Source organism: Aspergillus lucknowensis (genome assembly GCF_044049455.1).
Source record: "Aspergillus lucknowensis strain CBS 449.75 chromosome Unknown BJX67scaffold_1, whole genome shotgun sequence".
NCBI lineage: Eukaryota > Fungi > Ascomycota > Eurotiomycetes > Eurotiales > Aspergillaceae > Aspergillus > Aspergillus lucknowensis.
Window position 1 is genome coordinate 207,684 of NW_027263545.1, and position 14,803 is coordinate 222,486.

General features: G+C 52.8%; 6 protein-coding genes across 6 annotated transcripts; 3 read left to right on the plus strand and 3 right to left on the minus strand.

The window, feature by feature from the left end:
• Positions 1-2: 2 nt before the first annotated feature.
• Positions 3-2,285, minus strand: BJX67DRAFT_376128 (C2H2 finger domain transcription factor; the record flags this gene model as incomplete). The annotated part of the gene is made up of 4 exons (XM_071031816.1): positions 3-1,178; positions 1,228-1,359; positions 1,410-2,155; positions 2,210-2,285. The coding sequence occupies 4 exons, from the start codon at positions 2,283-2,285 to the stop codon at positions 3-5; spliced, it is 2,130 nt and encodes a 709-aa protein (XP_070891281.1).
• A 194-nt stretch (positions 2,286-2,479) lies between these two features.
• Positions 2,480-4,248, plus strand: BJX67DRAFT_376129 (nucleobase cation symporter-1 family protein; the record flags this gene model as incomplete). The annotated part of the gene is made up of 2 exons (XM_071031817.1): positions 2,480-3,382; positions 3,451-4,248. 2 exons carry the CDS (start codon positions 2,480-2,482, stop codon positions 4,246-4,248), a joined length of 1,701 nt encoding a protein of 566 aa, XP_070891282.1.
• Positions 4,249-4,718: 470 nt separating this feature from the next.
• hxt8 (putative MFS monosaccharide transporter (Hxt8)) lies at positions 4,719-7,478 on the minus strand. Its single transcript, XM_071026085.1, has 11 exons — positions 6,956-7,478; positions 6,871-6,898; positions 6,757-6,818; positions 6,518-6,708; positions 6,037-6,465; positions 5,930-5,981; positions 5,864-5,873; positions 5,685-5,814; positions 5,490-5,629; positions 5,317-5,430; positions 4,719-5,228 (listed from the first exon to the last, which is right to left on the minus strand). Exons 1-11 carry the CDS (start codon positions 7,013-7,015, stop codon positions 4,999-5,001), a joined length of 1,446 nt encoding a protein of 481 aa, XP_070891283.1. The 5' UTR covers positions 7,016-7,478; the 3' UTR covers positions 4,719-4,998.
• Positions 7,479-7,936: 458 nt separating this feature from the next.
• BJX67DRAFT_339086 (Erg28 family protein) lies at positions 7,937-8,850 on the minus strand. The gene is made up of 2 exons (XM_071027632.1): positions 8,686-8,850; positions 7,937-8,634 (listed from the first exon to the last, which is right to left on the minus strand). The coding sequence occupies exons 1-2, from the start codon at positions 8,746-8,748 to the stop codon at positions 8,272-8,274; spliced, it is 426 nt and encodes a 141-aa protein (XP_070891284.1). The 5' UTR covers positions 8,749-8,850; the 3' UTR covers positions 7,937-8,271.
• Positions 8,851-9,006: 156 nt separating this feature from the next.
• On the plus strand, positions 9,007-10,465 carry BJX67DRAFT_2521 (ketoreductase). Its single transcript, XM_071026247.1, has 2 exons — positions 9,007-9,406; positions 9,476-10,465. Exons 1-2 carry the CDS (start codon positions 9,230-9,232, stop codon positions 10,337-10,339), a joined length of 1,041 nt encoding a protein of 346 aa, XP_070891285.1. The 5' UTR covers positions 9,007-9,229; the 3' UTR covers positions 10,340-10,465.
• A 1,903-nt stretch (positions 10,466-12,368) lies between these two features.
• Positions 12,369-14,391, plus strand: BJX67DRAFT_2445 (sugar porter family MFS transporter). The gene is made up of 3 exons (XM_071026154.1): positions 12,369-12,659; positions 12,713-12,825; positions 12,882-14,391. The coding sequence occupies exons 1-3, from the start codon at positions 12,452-12,454 to the stop codon at positions 14,274-14,276; spliced, it is 1,716 nt and encodes a 571-aa protein (XP_070891286.1). The 5' UTR covers positions 12,369-12,451; the 3' UTR covers positions 14,277-14,391.
• The last annotated feature ends 412 nt before the right edge of the window (positions 14,392-14,803 follow it).

The following is a 14,803-nucleotide window of genomic DNA, read 5'->3' on the forward strand; positions in this document are numbered from 1 at the left end:
AGTTAATTAACTTGTCCACCTTGGTCCATAGATATGAGGACGTCTGTCTGCTCGGACAACCGCCCTAGCGTCTCTCTAGCTTCCTCCAATAGCTCCCATCTGCATCCTTCCAGCGCATCTCTCACCGCGACAACCAACCCAGTCGTCCTATTTGAACCCTTCAGCTGATCATTGCCCATATTCCCATCCCCATCCCCCATAAGCCCATTCAGCATATGCGCCAGATACTTCTCAGCCGTCCACTGCCCCTGCCCCTGCACAACCGCCTCATCGACCCCCTCCCGAATGGCCCCATAAGCCCAGAGAACCAGCGTCGTATTGTAAAGCACCCACGGCTTGAGAATGATATTATCCTCCGCGGCCCGATACCGCGTCCGCGTGAACATGGTCTCCTGCACGAGAAGCAAGCAATGGCTCAGCGCCCTCTTCGCATCGTGCCGCCGATGCGCCCACTTGCTGATACGCTTGTACGCGCGCGCAAACTGTACGCTGTCGCGGTGTGCGCGGGCCCCCGTCGCGAGGTTCGGCGCCCCCGCGAGCACGTGGAAGTCGACTAGGGAGACGTGGATGTTGACGTGCGCGATCCGCTGGAGAGGCCTAGCGGCCTCGAGACAGAGAGATGGCGTCCGGCTTAGTAGGCTGAAGGACCAGGTGTCGATTGCGCGGTCCAGCTGGTCTTTCCAGCTGTCTTGTTCTGGGGTCGTTGCTGAGGATCTGCCGCCGCTGACCTCAGGCTCTGGTACCTGCTGGTCCGATAGGTAGGATGCTGTCTGGTCCCTTGTAATCATGTGGCGTGTCAGACACAGCAGCCCGTGTAACAGAACAAACCGCGCAAAGGGGCTGTACGTGTGCGGGACTGGTTGTCTCGCGAGCAATGCGGCAAGTGCCGGGAGGAACGACGGAGTTGGAGGGGTCCTTGAGCGCTCTCTGTTCCAGGCACCCGCTGTCGGAGCGTCCCAGAGCGCGTCGGCACAGGGCAGTGGGAGATGGATATCGGTGAGGGAGAGTGCGGCCGAGTGGCCGAAGATAGAGGAATGTTGCGCATCCATCACAAAGGCGAAGTATGCGGCTCGACACGAGAGCTCTCTCTCCACCCATCGATGCCAGCCTTTCTCCACGGAGGATATCTCGCCGTCGTCCTCGCGATCTGGGGAATAGCAGCTTCCTCGCCTCATGAGCTACGACACATTAACCTGTGACACAACATATGACCACAATAACACCTACCGTGATCACCGAGTAATGGAATATATGCGACATCTCGTGGAGCTTACGACTCGAAAACATCTTCTCGTAGGACTGGACAACCAGCAAGGCCTGGACCACCCACAGAGGCGCCGGTGCTTGGAAGCTTTGTGACTATGCAGGTCAGGAATGAGAGTAATTTTAAAGGAATACGCGCAACCTACAGTAAATATCAACCATCGTAGACTCTGGTGAATTGCCTCTGCAACTCGATAATGTTCCTTGTCGGGAGACAAGGTCGCACCTAATGTCAAGAGCGCAACGAGAAGTAGCGGCGGCGCATCCTGCACCGAAAACGTCGGCCGGTGTAGCAGTGAGAAATGTGGGTTGTAATTCTGCCAGTAGCTTTGCATGAACCACTCCAGGTTGGCCGTGTCGAAGAAGGACGAAGACAAGACGTCGGCTGGCAGGGTGGCCAAGGCTGAAACCACCTTATCTCGCGGGACGAGGTTGGCATTCTCGACGGTGAGGCTGGAGCCCTGAGAGGTCCCTGACGTTGGAGACCATACGGGCAACTCCGCACTTGGGTTGAAGATGTTGAGCGCGTCAAGGCTTGCGGATGGATCCCAGGAGCCACCACCAAATAGCCAGTCCAGGTCCTCGGTCAGCCCGGTAGCATCGGTAGCATCGGTAGACGCGCCAAAGAAGGGAAGGTATTCATCTGTCCTTTCACCTGTCATCGGCTGTAAAGCATTGAGACCTGTTTGCTCGACTGTGTCGTTGAGCATCCCCGGAGTCTGGAGCTGCTCTCGCGAAGGGGCACCGATAGCCGGCGTACCACTTGTCGTATAGCCTCCGGACTTCCGGTAGGCCATGCCACGGTCATGGCGGCGAGTGTGCCGTTGGAGAAGGTCAAGTCGCACAAAGTCTTTCTGGCAGACATGGCATCGATGGATCCTGCGTGGTTGGTCTGTTTGTTCAGCGTTGGCCAGAAAGGCACCGAATCAAGCGATGTTAGACTCACGGTTGAGACGATGTCGACTCAGATGTTCACGCCGCTTGAAACGCCTTGCGCAGTCTGCTTCGGGGCATGCGTACATCTTCGCTGAGAGATGATGTTCTGGTGAATTGTCTTGCGCGGGCACACCGTCGGGTCAGGCTATCAGATGAGGAGGCGATTTGGGGTAACATGAGGAGATGCCCGCGCAACGCATACTTAATACCATCACCTGGGGGAGAACCAGCCTGATAAGAACATCCACATGTCTATCCTCAACACCACGGCTGCTGCACCATGGAGCAGGTCAAGCGTGCTTTCAGCTCCCCTCGAGCCTTTCACCAGGCAATCCGCCTCAAGAGCTCCTCCTCGTTCCTGATCAACGAAGATCTCCTCCCTTCCCCCGCCAGCCGCCAGACCTGGACCACATGGAGCTTCTTCGCCTACTGGTGGAGTGAATCGTGGAATGTCTCGACCTGGAGTATCGGCTCGTCGCTCATTTCTGCGGGCGCCTCCGTCCGTAATGCGCTCCTGGTCGTCTTCTTCGCCAACCTGCTCTCGGCCACCGTCATGGTGCTGAACGGCTTCGCTTCCTCGCGTTACCACATCGGCTACCCGGTCCTGTCTCGCGTCAGCTTTGGCATCTACGGTCACTACTTTGTTGTGGTGCTCCGATCCATCCTTGGTATCATATGGGGTGGCGTTCAGATGTACTTCGAGGGCCAGTTCATCAGCATCTGCCTCCGTTGCATCTTCCCGGGCTGGTCACGGATTCCGAATAACATCCCCGACAGCCAGCACATCACCACGCAGACCATGGTCGGTTTCTTCCTCGCCTTCCTCTTCACCGTCCCGTTTGTCTTCGTCCATACGTCGCGGATTCAACCCGTGTTTACCGTCAAATCTGTGGTAGTGCCGCTCGCCGGCCTGGGAATCGTCATCTGGGCAACCAAAGCCAACGGTGGCGTTGGCGCATCCTCGCTCGATGCGCAGGCTGAGTCTGCCAAAACTTCCACCAAGGCCTTTGCCTGGGCCATCGTCTCGCAGTTCAATGCCGTCATGGGCTCGAATTCGGCTCTGCTCGTCACCATTCCGGATATCGCACGATACTCCAAGACACGCAGCGCTCAGACTTGGGGCCAGTTGATTGCACTACCAGTTGGTCAGACCTTGTGCGCCTCATTTGGGGTTATCAGTACGGTTAGTTATTTCACTCCCTCTTCTGAGAAGCTCCTCCTCTTCGTGTTCACTGACAACACGCGATCCAGTCTGCAGTCCTCAACATGTACGGCGAATCTTTCTGGAACCCATACGATCTCCTGAACGGTATCCTCGACCACGGCTACACCTCGCCTGCCCGCGCAGGAGTCTTCTTCGCCGCCGCAAGCTTCGCCTTTGCCACCCTCGGCACCTCGATCGCCTGCAACTTCATCCCCTTCGCCGCCGACGTGACCTGTCTGCTCCCCAAGTACCTCAACATCGTACGCGGCCAATTCCTCTGCCTCATCCTCGCCTTTGCCATCGCCCCCTGGCGCATCGTCACCTCCGCAGCCGGCTTCCTCAACTTCCTAAACGGCTACTCCATCTTCCAGGGCCCCGTCGTCGCCATCATGATCGTCGACTACTTCCTCCTGCGCAGGGGGAACTTGGCCATCGCCGATATGTACACGACATCTCCGTCCGGTGTATACTACTACCTCCACGGCGCCAACGGCCGCGCCTTCGCCGCCTTTGTCATCGGCTTCCTCCTCCCGCTTCCGGGATTCATTGAGAGTTTCGGCTCGAGCTCTTCGCTCAACGAGGCTGCGTCGAACATGTACGCGCTGGGCTGGGAACTCAGCTTCCTTGTCGGCGGCGCGGCGTACCTTGTTTTCGGGCTCGTCTGGCCCATGCCTGGTGACTGGCGGTCAATGGGCTTTGAGCAGGCCCCAGTGCATGATGAGGCGTTTGAGCGGTCGGTTGTCCTGGAGGCAACTGGGGTTGACGCATCAGGGAGTCTGGATGATGAAGGGGGGAAGTTGGAGGATAAATCTCATGGGACTTATTCGCAGGGTAGTCATGTGTAGTATTTATATCTGCATGTATTTGAGTAATAGGTATTAGTATTAATGGTCTTCGTCTCTTGTATCATGTTGTATAATTAATCACTATTGTTTTGGCATTGCCTTTACATCCAAACCATGACTTGTACGACGCCTGGTCTTTTCAAGTCGTCTGTAGACCAAACATGAGAGCTACAATCGGTGTTACTAAGTATCTAAGGCAATATATATATATATATATTTTAAAAAAAAATTGTTTATTAAACACTTTACTTAATGTCGAGGATTCGTGGAGGTTTATTGGCAGATAAATGTTTTGTTCAAGCAGCTTTTTGTATATTTTCCGACAGTGCGACACCTAGCCTTCTCTTGTTGCCAAACACGTCAGGGTCAAACCACAAGACCAACTCTAGGGTTTTGCCTCTCCGAAATAATATACTAATTTACCAAGTTGTGAGATATTAGCTCTTACTTACTCTTTTATAGGGCATGCTATATATTCATTTTTGCCCATGCCCTGCGGACGATAAAATGTCGGACATAGACGTATCTCTCGCCGTGTTTGTGAGCCAGTGAGACAGGGCACTCCGTGAGGCACAGTGCGGGCGGGACCATGTATGATATTTCCAAATGTTGTGTACGAATGTTTCTGAGCCCGGAGGCTACATACAGTAGACCAGAAACTCACATATCATCATAAACCCCAGGTATCTAGCGCATGACACGCCCGAGCCCGATCCCGAGCCCACTCACTCTACCACTGGGCAGTCTAGTCTACTCCTGTTGAACGACCCTCGCATCCGGCTTCACATCAGCATCCACATCCACATCATCCACGTCGATAACCCTATCGCCAAACGAGGCCGCGATCTCCTCGAGCGTCTTCCTCTTCGTCTCGGGGAAGTAGAAGTACGCCATGATGAAGAAGAATAGCGTGCATGCGACGAATACGTAGTAGTAGTTTTCGCCGATGTTGGCGAATGCGCTGGGGCCGGCTTCGGTGACTGTGTGCGAGTATCGAGTTAGTGGGTTAGAGGTAGGGAGAAAAGGGGTTTGGGTGTTAGGAGGAAAAGAGAGCTGGCTTGAACTTACTGGCGACGTTAACGATAAAGTGGGATGCTGCCGCGAGTCCCATGATTTTGCTGCGGAGGGCGATGGGGAGGACCTCGGCGCCGTAGAGCCAGGTTGTGCTGTTTAGCATGCCGTCTGGTAAAGGAGATGTTAGCTGAATGTTTGTGTTTCTCCCATGGGGGCCGGTAACCTACAGTAGGTCACGACGAAGAGGTAAATCCCGAGGATTGCGAACCCCTTGCCAATTCGATTATCCGTATTCTGGAACTCGCGCTGCATGACGGCGGCGTAGATCTCGACGAGGATAATCCCTCCTAGACCGGTGAGGATCATGCTGTTTGTGGTTCTTAGTAGGGAATTTACGGATTCTCGTTCGGGATTGCGCTTACTTTCGGCGGCCCCATTGATCAGTTAGGAACTTTGTAGTCAGGGCGTTGGTGAGGAAGGCGATGGTGCCGTATACTGCTGCAAGGGCGAGGATGGTGTGTGGGTCGATGCCGAGGGATTTATATAGGATTGCTTTCCGCGCGTTAGCCTCTTTCATAGTCGAGCTCTTAGGTGCGCTTACTTTGATAGTACTAGGGATACGTTAGTACCTAGCAAACACGCTGACCGTATGGTAAAGGTAACATACCTGAATCACATTTACGCCTGTAAGACTGGTCATAGTCTGGACAGCGATTGATCTAATATTGTCAGATTACGGCTCTGACACAAGTCCGGAAGAAGAGATACACTCACACGAGAGCACGGTGTCTGAATAATCTGAAAATCTCCTTGTATGACGTGATTTCTCGCTCCTTCTCGTACTCGATTTGGGCCAGCATTTGAGCAAACTCCTGCCGGAGCTCGAGCGAGTTGAGATCGCGGCGAATGCGACTAAACTCATTGCGAGCCTCTTCCACCTTGCCGTTCCGGACCAGGTAACGTGGGGAGTTCGGCATGAAGGTGACCAGGCCGCTGAACATGATGATTCCCCAAGGTATCTGGATTGCGAGAGGGAGGCGCCACTGTATTGGGCCATAAGGAGCCCAACTGCAGGCATATCCAACCCAGTTTGAGGCCATAGTTCCGAACGCGATACCGCAGCCGGAAATTCCTCCGATCAATCCGCGGTACCGAGGGTCAGAGATTTCGCTGAGGTAGATGGGAACAGTACCAACCATTCCTCTATTGAATGTGAGCTTCAGAATTTCCAGCTGGTTCCGGGGGGGAGATTTACCCAACAGCAACTCCGGCTAAAGCGCGGCCAGCGAGGAACATCCCAATATTGATTGACCCAGTCTGGATGGCTGTCCCAATCGTGACAATGACACACATCAATTCCATGAACCGGAGACGACCAAGTTTATCGGCGACGGCTGTCTGAAGGAGGGCCCCGACGGCCTCGCCAGCGATATATACAGCGACGACCTGCAACCAGTCAGCTCAATTTCGCCAGTGGCTTCCAAGTAGACATACAGCCCCTGTTAGTCCCTCCGAGGGGTGATTCATGTACTCGATCCAGCTTTCATGGGCGATTGCTATGAGGGAATGAGCGAGACAAGCGCGCGAAATTATCTACCGGCGACTTACTTGTAGTGGCGATTCCGGTGTCGAAGCCCTAGGATTTCGGTTAATCCACTAGACTGCAAGAGGGCGAAATGCAGAGGTATCTTACAAAAAGAAAGGTTCCTATCGCGGCAAAAAGTGCGACACCAAGAGCGTACCCGCCAACCATCTTGACTGGTGGTAGGAAGGTGAAGATATGGTGGGCGGAAAAGGCGAAGTTGCTCAACGACAAAGGTGCAAGAACGGGATGAGGCGATCAAGTATCAAATATTTCCATCCTGCAGCTGTCAACGGGAACAGCGGATTTTATTCGAGGAGCAGCTGCGTGCAATGATGGGTCGACCCCTCGGGGTATGACCGAGGGGTCCAGAAGCTGGGGAAGTTGGAGAGCCATGTGGTGTCTGGGGGAGTGGAGAAGAAACATCCAGGAAGCGAAGATTCGGTCAACAAAGGCCCGGTCCCGATGAGTGGATAAATGGAGCCGTATTTCAAGGAAACTGATTCGATAAACGAGAACATCCAAAGAATCGTCAAAGTCAAAGACCTCCTTTCTCTCAATCAGAGGGAGAGAAAACGTTCAGGTTGACCAAGCATGTGGAAGATGCTCCAACTCCCAAGCTCCCGGTCTCGGCATCAACGGTTCGAGCTTCGCGTGGGGTGACATCTTGCGTGGGGGCACCCGATTTTATGATTTGGAGATGAAGCCAGCCCAATCCCCTTTGGGGTTTGCCGAACAGAGGAATTCTTGCGGGGCGTGTAGAATTCATGATGGATGAGCAATCAGGTGAGTCGGAAACACCCCGAGGTAATGATTTCAGATTGGCAGTCGACGCCATATTCCAAAATCCACAGTCGCTTCTTGTAAATGGCAGTAACATCTTGATGCCATCAGCCCATCTCCTTGGATAACTTGGAACCTCCCGAGGTACCTCGTTGGTCATTCACCGCAATAGGAAGCGAAACACCTCAGGCAGCATAGACCAGAACAGGATTAGTGCCTCGGCTAATCGACACTAGTGGCGACTCGCTTCTCCCGCGATTATAAAAGGCTCTGTTCTCCCCGCCAGTTTACTTGTTTTTTCCTTTTCTTTTCCAGCTCTCTTTGCCTTTTGGCTTAGATCAAGTGTAGTATCTGTTCTTTTCAGTTTAATCTCTGAAAGTGTTCTAAGGAACACAACATTGATTAATCTTATTTTTGGTCTTCGCAGCGGGTCCTCTGTGCTTGCGCATGTCCTGCTGCACAGTGTCATCGGGCTTACACTACCTCCGATCGACGCGAATCAACCCTTTTCATCAACTTGGCCGGCTTGCCGACTGATTGGAGAAGAGGCGTTGTGTCGTCTTGTTCTTGAATCCACTAGGGTTAAATAAAACTCGTAATACAGATGCAAATTAGACCCTTTTGAAGATAGCCGATTAGATAGTCTAAGCATTGAGATACGCATCGCGCTGCGTCAACATCCACACCAGGGTGCCCGACGCAACGATGAGCGGGCTCACAAACCGACCCCTGAGCTGCGCACTCCCAAACCCCAACCACTCGCCAACGAAGTGTAGCAAGGCAAGGCCAAATGTCCACGCGGCAAGGTCGTATACCGCCGGGGTCGTAATGTTGTAAGCAGCTGTGAATCGAACGATGGATGAGAGGAATGTCCAGGTACCGAACAAGCGGGAGGAGTGGGCGTTCGAGTGCGGGCGACCATCAGCGAGCCGGCCATTGTAGAGCTGGGCAGTGTAGGCGTCAGAGAAGTATGCTTGGACACTGTTCGCTGCGGAGACGACGGAGACCTGCGCGTGTTAGCTTGGTGTTAAAGGGACATGTCGATGCCGAACGCGTACTAGGACGAGCCATTTGGGGAGGAGGCCGTCAAAGGGCGGGAGATACGATAGAAGCTGGTCCATTTTCGGCGCGATTCGGCTGCTTAAAGGAGGATTAAGGGTTCTGAGATCGCTCGAGCGTCGTCAAACCCAACATTAGATTGCAGCTGCGATCGAAATTCAGAGCTTCCCTCGAGCTTCCCCTGTTGTCGGCATTTCAGTCGGGTGGCGCTATCCCTAATTGGGGACTTGCACAAGAGCTCCGCCACCAACTTCCCATCCTCAAGAGAACATGGAGGTGATTTTGATGTACACATGACGATGAGCACTGAATGAGCTACACCCAATAGTTTAAGATCTAGTAAATCATGATCAAAGAATCACATTCAGAAGGCGACAAGGGTTTGTGAGAGATGGCCGAGGAGGGAATAGCGCCCCGGCTCCCGTGATCTGTGACAGCCGCAAGCCTAGGCAAATATTCTGGTCTGGCTCCGTTTCCCAGTGATCCGGAATCTGTCATACATTGCAACTTCACCTCTTTTGGCTGCAAGGAGATTCAATCACTATGGACTTGCTAAAAGATTTTCAATCATCTCTGTCGAACCTGGAGTTCAGCTTCGCTCCTGGTTGGCAGAGTGCGGCCGCGTCGGCTCTCCTTGCAGCTGGAAGCTGGTTTGTTCTCTCCCGAGCTTGGACCTTGGTTAGGGTCCTTCTGAATCTATTTATCCTTCCTGGAAAGTCGGTATGTTCGCATTGAAAGCTTCTTCAGCATTATCTCCCCCAAAGTCTTGCTGATGGCTTGCCGTTCTAGCTCCGCTCCTTCGGTCCTAAGGGTAGCTGGGCAGTTGTTACAGGTGCCTCGGATGGCTTGGGCAAGGAATTCGCCCTCCAGATCGCCCGTGCCGGATACAATATTGTCCTTGTTTCCCGAACGGCCTCCAAGTTGACTACCCTGACCGATGATATCACTTCTAAATACCCCTCGGTGCAGACCAAGATGCTGGCGATGGACTTCGCCCGCAACGACGACCAGGACTACGAGAAGCTCAAGGCGATACTGGGGAATCTAGACGTGGCTATCCTGGTTAACAATGTCGGCAAGAGCCACAGCATCCCGGTCCCTTTTGCCCTGACCCCTGAAGACGAGATGACCGATATCGTCACGATAAACTGCTTGGGTACTCTGCGGGTTACACAGCTGGTTGTTCCCGGAATGATACAGCGAAAGCGCGGGTTGATTCTGACTATGGGCTCCTTCGGCGGTCTCCTTCCGACTCCTCTCCTCGCGACATACTCGGGAAGCAAAGCGTTCCTGCAGCAGTGGTCGACAGCCCTGGGCTCGGAGCTCCAGCCGCACGGCATCACGGTTGAGCTTGTACAGGCCTATCTCATCACCTCTGCCATGTCCAAGATTCGCCGCACCAGTGCTTTAATTCCCAACCCGCGCGCATTCGTCAAGGTAACCCTATCCAAGATTGGTAACAACGGCGGTTCCCCAAGCTATGCTTACAGCTCCTCTCCCTACTGGAGTCACGGACTGGTAGCATATCTGGCTACCTGTGTGATTAGCCCGATGAGCAAGTGGCTCACAAACCAGAATAAGGGAATGCACGAGTCAATCCGCAAGCGGGCTCTGCGCAAGGCGGAGCGCGAGAACGCCAAGAAAAGCTCTTAAGATGACTGAAGGGTTATTTTCACTGGATGACCTCATGCTACTTAGTCTCCGCATACATGAGGACTAGTAGTCTATGTGTAAGGAATATATGAAAGATGCAGCACGCTACGTTTGAGAACCCATGATTCGCTTGAGGGAAGCAATAAAGTCACAAACCCAGGCAGACATTAACCTGCCGCTTTAAATTGCACCGAAATAATTTAATACATCTGTTCCTGGACAATTACTTCATATGTGGCAACAAACTCTACCTAGGTAGCTTTCGACCCCCTCTTCTGCTTCTCTCTCCCGCCAATGGGCAGCACTGGAAGCCCTTCGACACATCGACCAGATCTGGATGCAAAAAGACTCCGAAGAGGAAAGTCAACCGGAATTTGAACTGTTCCAACTACCGCGTAGGAGTGGGTTCTCGCAGGCCTGCACCACTGGGCACCAGCTATCTCCTGCAGAGGACAAGCATGCGGAAATCCCCTCATACTAACTTGTATCGAATATACGCTAAGAAATAAGCCAATGGAGCTGAAAACAATAAAATAAAGATATAATACCTCCTCGTCGAAGTAGAAACTCACTCCTTGGCGATTGTTGAGCTCCCGGCATGTAAGCTGGGAGGTCTGGATCTTTCGTCAACCCCTCACCACGATCGTCGAAATCAAAGTCCGACCATAACTCAGCAGTCCATGGACCCGTTGGGATGTTCACCGCGACCTAAAACGACCTAGAAGGGTGGGACCACGAGATATCCCAGGTATCCCTGGCTCTAGGGCTTTGTTGAGTTCGTTCCGGGATTCTATTTCATGTCTAGTCTAGCTTGGATCGAGGTTAAGTCAAACACAATTCTGTTGAGATTTAAAAGCACCAGTATCACATATAAATCTCCCCAGAAGGAAAGAGACGACAATTTCCTATCACTAACCTTTTCTCAGCCAGGTCACTGAGAAGGCTTGAGCGAGTTGAAATTTCTGCTGGTGGATCTATTTCCTCGCTGACAGCTGCGTTGCGACCAAGAAGACTAACTCTGGATACTAGACCCACTAATCGGCGAGATTCGTTTGAAGACGAGAGCATTTGAAGAGTTTTCCTCGTCCGAATCGGCACACCGAGCCCTTTTGGTTGAGATCCCGGGTCCTCGGCCTGCCGAGAAGGTCGGCTCGGGATCGCGTTGGTGGTTCGTCGATCGTTCCTGAGCGTCTGCCATCAAGATCCCATATTAGCAATCAAAAATACAGCCTCTCGAGTACAAGGGCATTTGTATACTTATTTACTTGCAGCACTTCTCCCCTCCGATCCCAGCTGTGACCTCATATCTGAGAGCTCAAGGAGAAGAAAAATTCTTTGGGGTCCACCTTAACTGCGGATCTGCCGTGATTTTCGGGCGTATCCACATGTAGAAACTCGGCGCGATAGGCAAGAGGAAAATATAGAACAGCACCGAGGCCACAGGAGACGAAGTGGAGCGTTGCAGACTCGTTTCCGATTTCCCGTAGATTTGCCGTCGAATCGTCTCGAGGAAGCTCGAATGCCACTTTCCTCCTTCAGCTCAAAGAAGGCAGGCATGGCGAGCAGGTCTCAGCCGTTGTCAACCACCTAGCCAGAAGAGTCTGGGTCAGCTGACGATACGTCAACCTCGCGGTGCAGCTTCAGATTCTGCCTTTTTGCCGCATCCTCATCGTCATTGACTTTTCACTCGCGGACCCTTTCTCCACCCCCTCTCCACCGACCTTCTCGAAGAAAGACCATAGAAGATTTTTATCATACGCTGATGACGATGAGATTTCCTCCTCACTTCCCCCTTTCGGGGCCCGTTAGATCCGGAACCCCGTCCGGTTCGCCCGTGGGTTCCCCAATTTCTGGCGCGCCAGGAGCTTATTCCGCTCCTACGGACGACGGAGTCGACGGTATGAGGAAATCGAAGGTCTCGCTAAATCTCTTGTCCCTGGTTTGAGTTTCCGGGCGTTATATTCTACCTCCGTCTCCCGAGTACTCGTCCCTTCGTGGCTGGCTCTCCCCTTGCGTCTGCCTTTTGTTTTTGTTTTTTCCTCCTTTTACTCCTCACACCAGCACCTGCCCTTCTCACACTTTATCAATTGAATGTGAGAATCCTCCAGAATCATGGGTGTGGGCAATCTGAAGGCCCTCTTCAAGCCGAAGACTGAGCAGCCAGAGCACTCCCAGGCCACAACGCCTGAGAGAGCGGACTCGACGCTGGAGAAGGACAATGGTATTATTGACGACAGCCCCGTGAAGTACCTCACATGGCGGTCATTTATCCTGGGTGTTGTTGTCTCTATGGGCGGCTTCATCTTCGGTTACTCGACTGGTAAGCTTACTTCTCACATCTGAAGAAGCCCCGTCCTTCTCTAACAGCAACAGGTCAAATCTCGGGTTTCACAACTATGAACGATTTCAAGATTCGCTTTGCGGAGCGTCAGCCAAACGGCGAGTACACCTTCAGCAACGTCCGCAATGGCTTGATTGTTGGCCTGGTAAGGCTACCAGTGTGATTTCCCTCCACTCCTGCCACATACTAACAGTTGCCTAGCTTTCTATCGGTACTATGATCGGAGCTCTCGTTGCCGCCCCCATCGCGGACCGTATTGGTCGCAAATTCTCCATCTCTTTCTGGTCTCTGGTCCATATTGTCGGAATTATTGTTCAGATGGCTACCGAAGACAAGTGGTACCAGGTTGCTATGGGCCGTTGGGTCGCCGGTTTGGGTGTTGGTGCCCTCTCTAGCGTTGTACCCATGTACCAGTCCGAGGCGTCTCCTCGTCAGGTCCGTGGTGCTATGGTCAGCGCCTTCCAGCTCTTCGTCGCCTTCGGTATCTTTATCTCCTACATCATCAACTTCGGCACCGAGTCCATCAATTCCACTGCCTCTTGGAGAATCACCATGGGGATTGGTTTCGCCTGGCCCTTGATTCTAGGCGTCGGGACGCTTTTCCTCCCCGAATCCCCTCGGTTCGCATACCGCCACGGCCGCATCAATGAAGCCCGCGAAGTTATGTGCAAGCTCTACGGTGTGGGTCCTAACCACCGCACCGTTGTCCAAGAAATGAAGGATATAAAGGACAAGCTTGATGAGGAACGTGCCGCCGGACAGGCCGCGTGGCATGAGATCTTTACAGGCCCTCGCATGTTCTACCGTACCATCCTAGGAATTGCTTTGCAATCACTGCAGCAACTCACTGGTGCAAACTTCATCTTCTACTACGGAAACTCTATCTTCACCTCCACCGGGATTAGCAACAGCTACATAACCCAGATCATCCTTGGCGCTGTCAACTTTGGCATGACCCTCCCTGGTCTTTACGTTGTCGAACACTTTGGCCGTCGCAAGTCGCTCATGGTTGGAGCTGCATGGATGGCGATTTGTTTCTTCATCTGGGCGTCAGTTGGCCATTTCTCTCTAAACATCGAGGACCCGCAGCAGACCCCTAAGGCTGGAGCAGCCATGATCGTCTTTACCTGCTTCTTCATCGTCGGTTTCGCAACGACTTGGGGCCCTATTGTGTGGTCGATCTGCAGTGAAATGTACCCGAGCCGCTACCGCGCCGTGTGTATCGGTATCGCAACAGCCTCCAACTGGACCTGGAACTTCCTCATATCTTTCTTCACGCCCTTTATCTCCGGTGCTATCGACTTTGCTTATGGCTATGTCTTCGCGGCCTGCTGCGTTGCCGGCGTCTTCATCGTTTTCTTCTTCGTGAACGAGACACAGGGCCGCACGCTCGAGGAGGTCGATACCATGTACGTCTTGCACGTTATCCCCTGGAAGAGTAGCTCGTGGGAGCCCCCGCAAGATATCATCCGGGATATCCAAGGCCGCCCTGACAGCCAGGACAACGCCAAGTCCAAGTCCGAGGGACGAACAGAGCATGGTGAGGGGTTAGCGCGGGACAACCGCGAGCAGGAGACACGTGAGATTCGGGAATAGATACCTTCTTCAACCCGTTCAGGTTACAGAAGAGTTGAGGAAAGAGGATATATAGAGTAGATTTGCTTTCTTGGGATGTGGTATACTTTTCTTTTGGGGTTTGGTTCTGTACTTTATATCATGCATGCATTGTGAAGTCTAGATTGACTACATGGGATTGGATGGACAAAAGACATTGGCAAAATAAAATGGACGGCATTTACGCGATATTCTGCCTTCATATAGTGTAGTTACTGTATATTTTGATGTGCCAACCACCACCGTAACCAGAAGGTCTTATAGTTCTTTTCCCCCTTCGATCTACCAACAAGCACGTATCTATTAAGTCCCTGCGGTACTCCACCCAGGTATTTCAAGCTCCTTCTCTCGGTATTCCCCACTGTACTACCTCCTTGTCCTACCAGAAATCTCAGTCGAGTTATTGGAGTCGTGCCCAAGCAGTCGGGATCTTACTACCACCGTCGATCTTCGATCTTTATTACTTGTTACCTCGTAGTGGGTGATTACCAGCCGGGTTCAGGTCCTCT

Bases quoted from the DNA above. Each gene is read 5' to 3' on its own strand.
- hxt8 (XM_071026085.1), bottom strand. From the start codon at position 7,015: ATGGTTGGCGGGTACGCTCTTGGTGTCGCACTTTTTGCCGCGATAGGA. The intron at 6,899-6,955 runs GTAAGATACCTC...CCGAAATCCTAG, and splicing joins CGATAGGAACCTTTCTTTTT to GGCTTCGACACCGGAATCGC. The intron at 5,630-5,684 runs GTAAGCGCAATC...AACCACAAACAG, and splicing joins GATCAATGGGGCCGCCGAAA to CATGATCCTCACCGGTCTAG.
- BJX67DRAFT_339086 (XM_071027632.1), bottom strand. From the start codon at position 8,748: ATGGACCAGCTTCTATCGTATCTCCCGCCCTTTGACGGCCTCCTCCCC. The intron at 8,635-8,685 runs GTACGCGTTCGG...TAACACGCGCAG, and splicing joins TCCCCAAATGGCTCGTCCTA to GTCTCCGTCGTCTCCGCAGC.
- BJX67DRAFT_2521 (XM_071026247.1), top strand. From the start codon at position 9,230: ATGGACTTGCTAAAAGATTTTCAATCATCTCTGTCGAACCTGGAGTTC. The intron at 9,407-9,475 runs GTATGTTCGCAT...TTGCCGTTCTAG, and splicing joins TTATCCTTCCTGGAAAGTCG to CTCCGCTCCTTCGGTCCTAA.
- BJX67DRAFT_2445 (XM_071026154.1), top strand. From the start codon at position 12,452: ATGGGTGTGGGCAATCTGAAGGCCCTCTTCAAGCCGAAGACTGAGCAG. The intron at 12,660-12,712 runs GTAAGCTTACTT...TAACAGCAACAG, and splicing joins CATCTTCGGTTACTCGACTG to GTCAAATCTCGGGTTTCACA. The intron at 12,826-12,881 runs GTAAGGCTACCA...ACAGTTGCCTAG, and splicing joins ATGGCTTGATTGTTGGCCTG to CTTTCTATCGGTACTATGAT.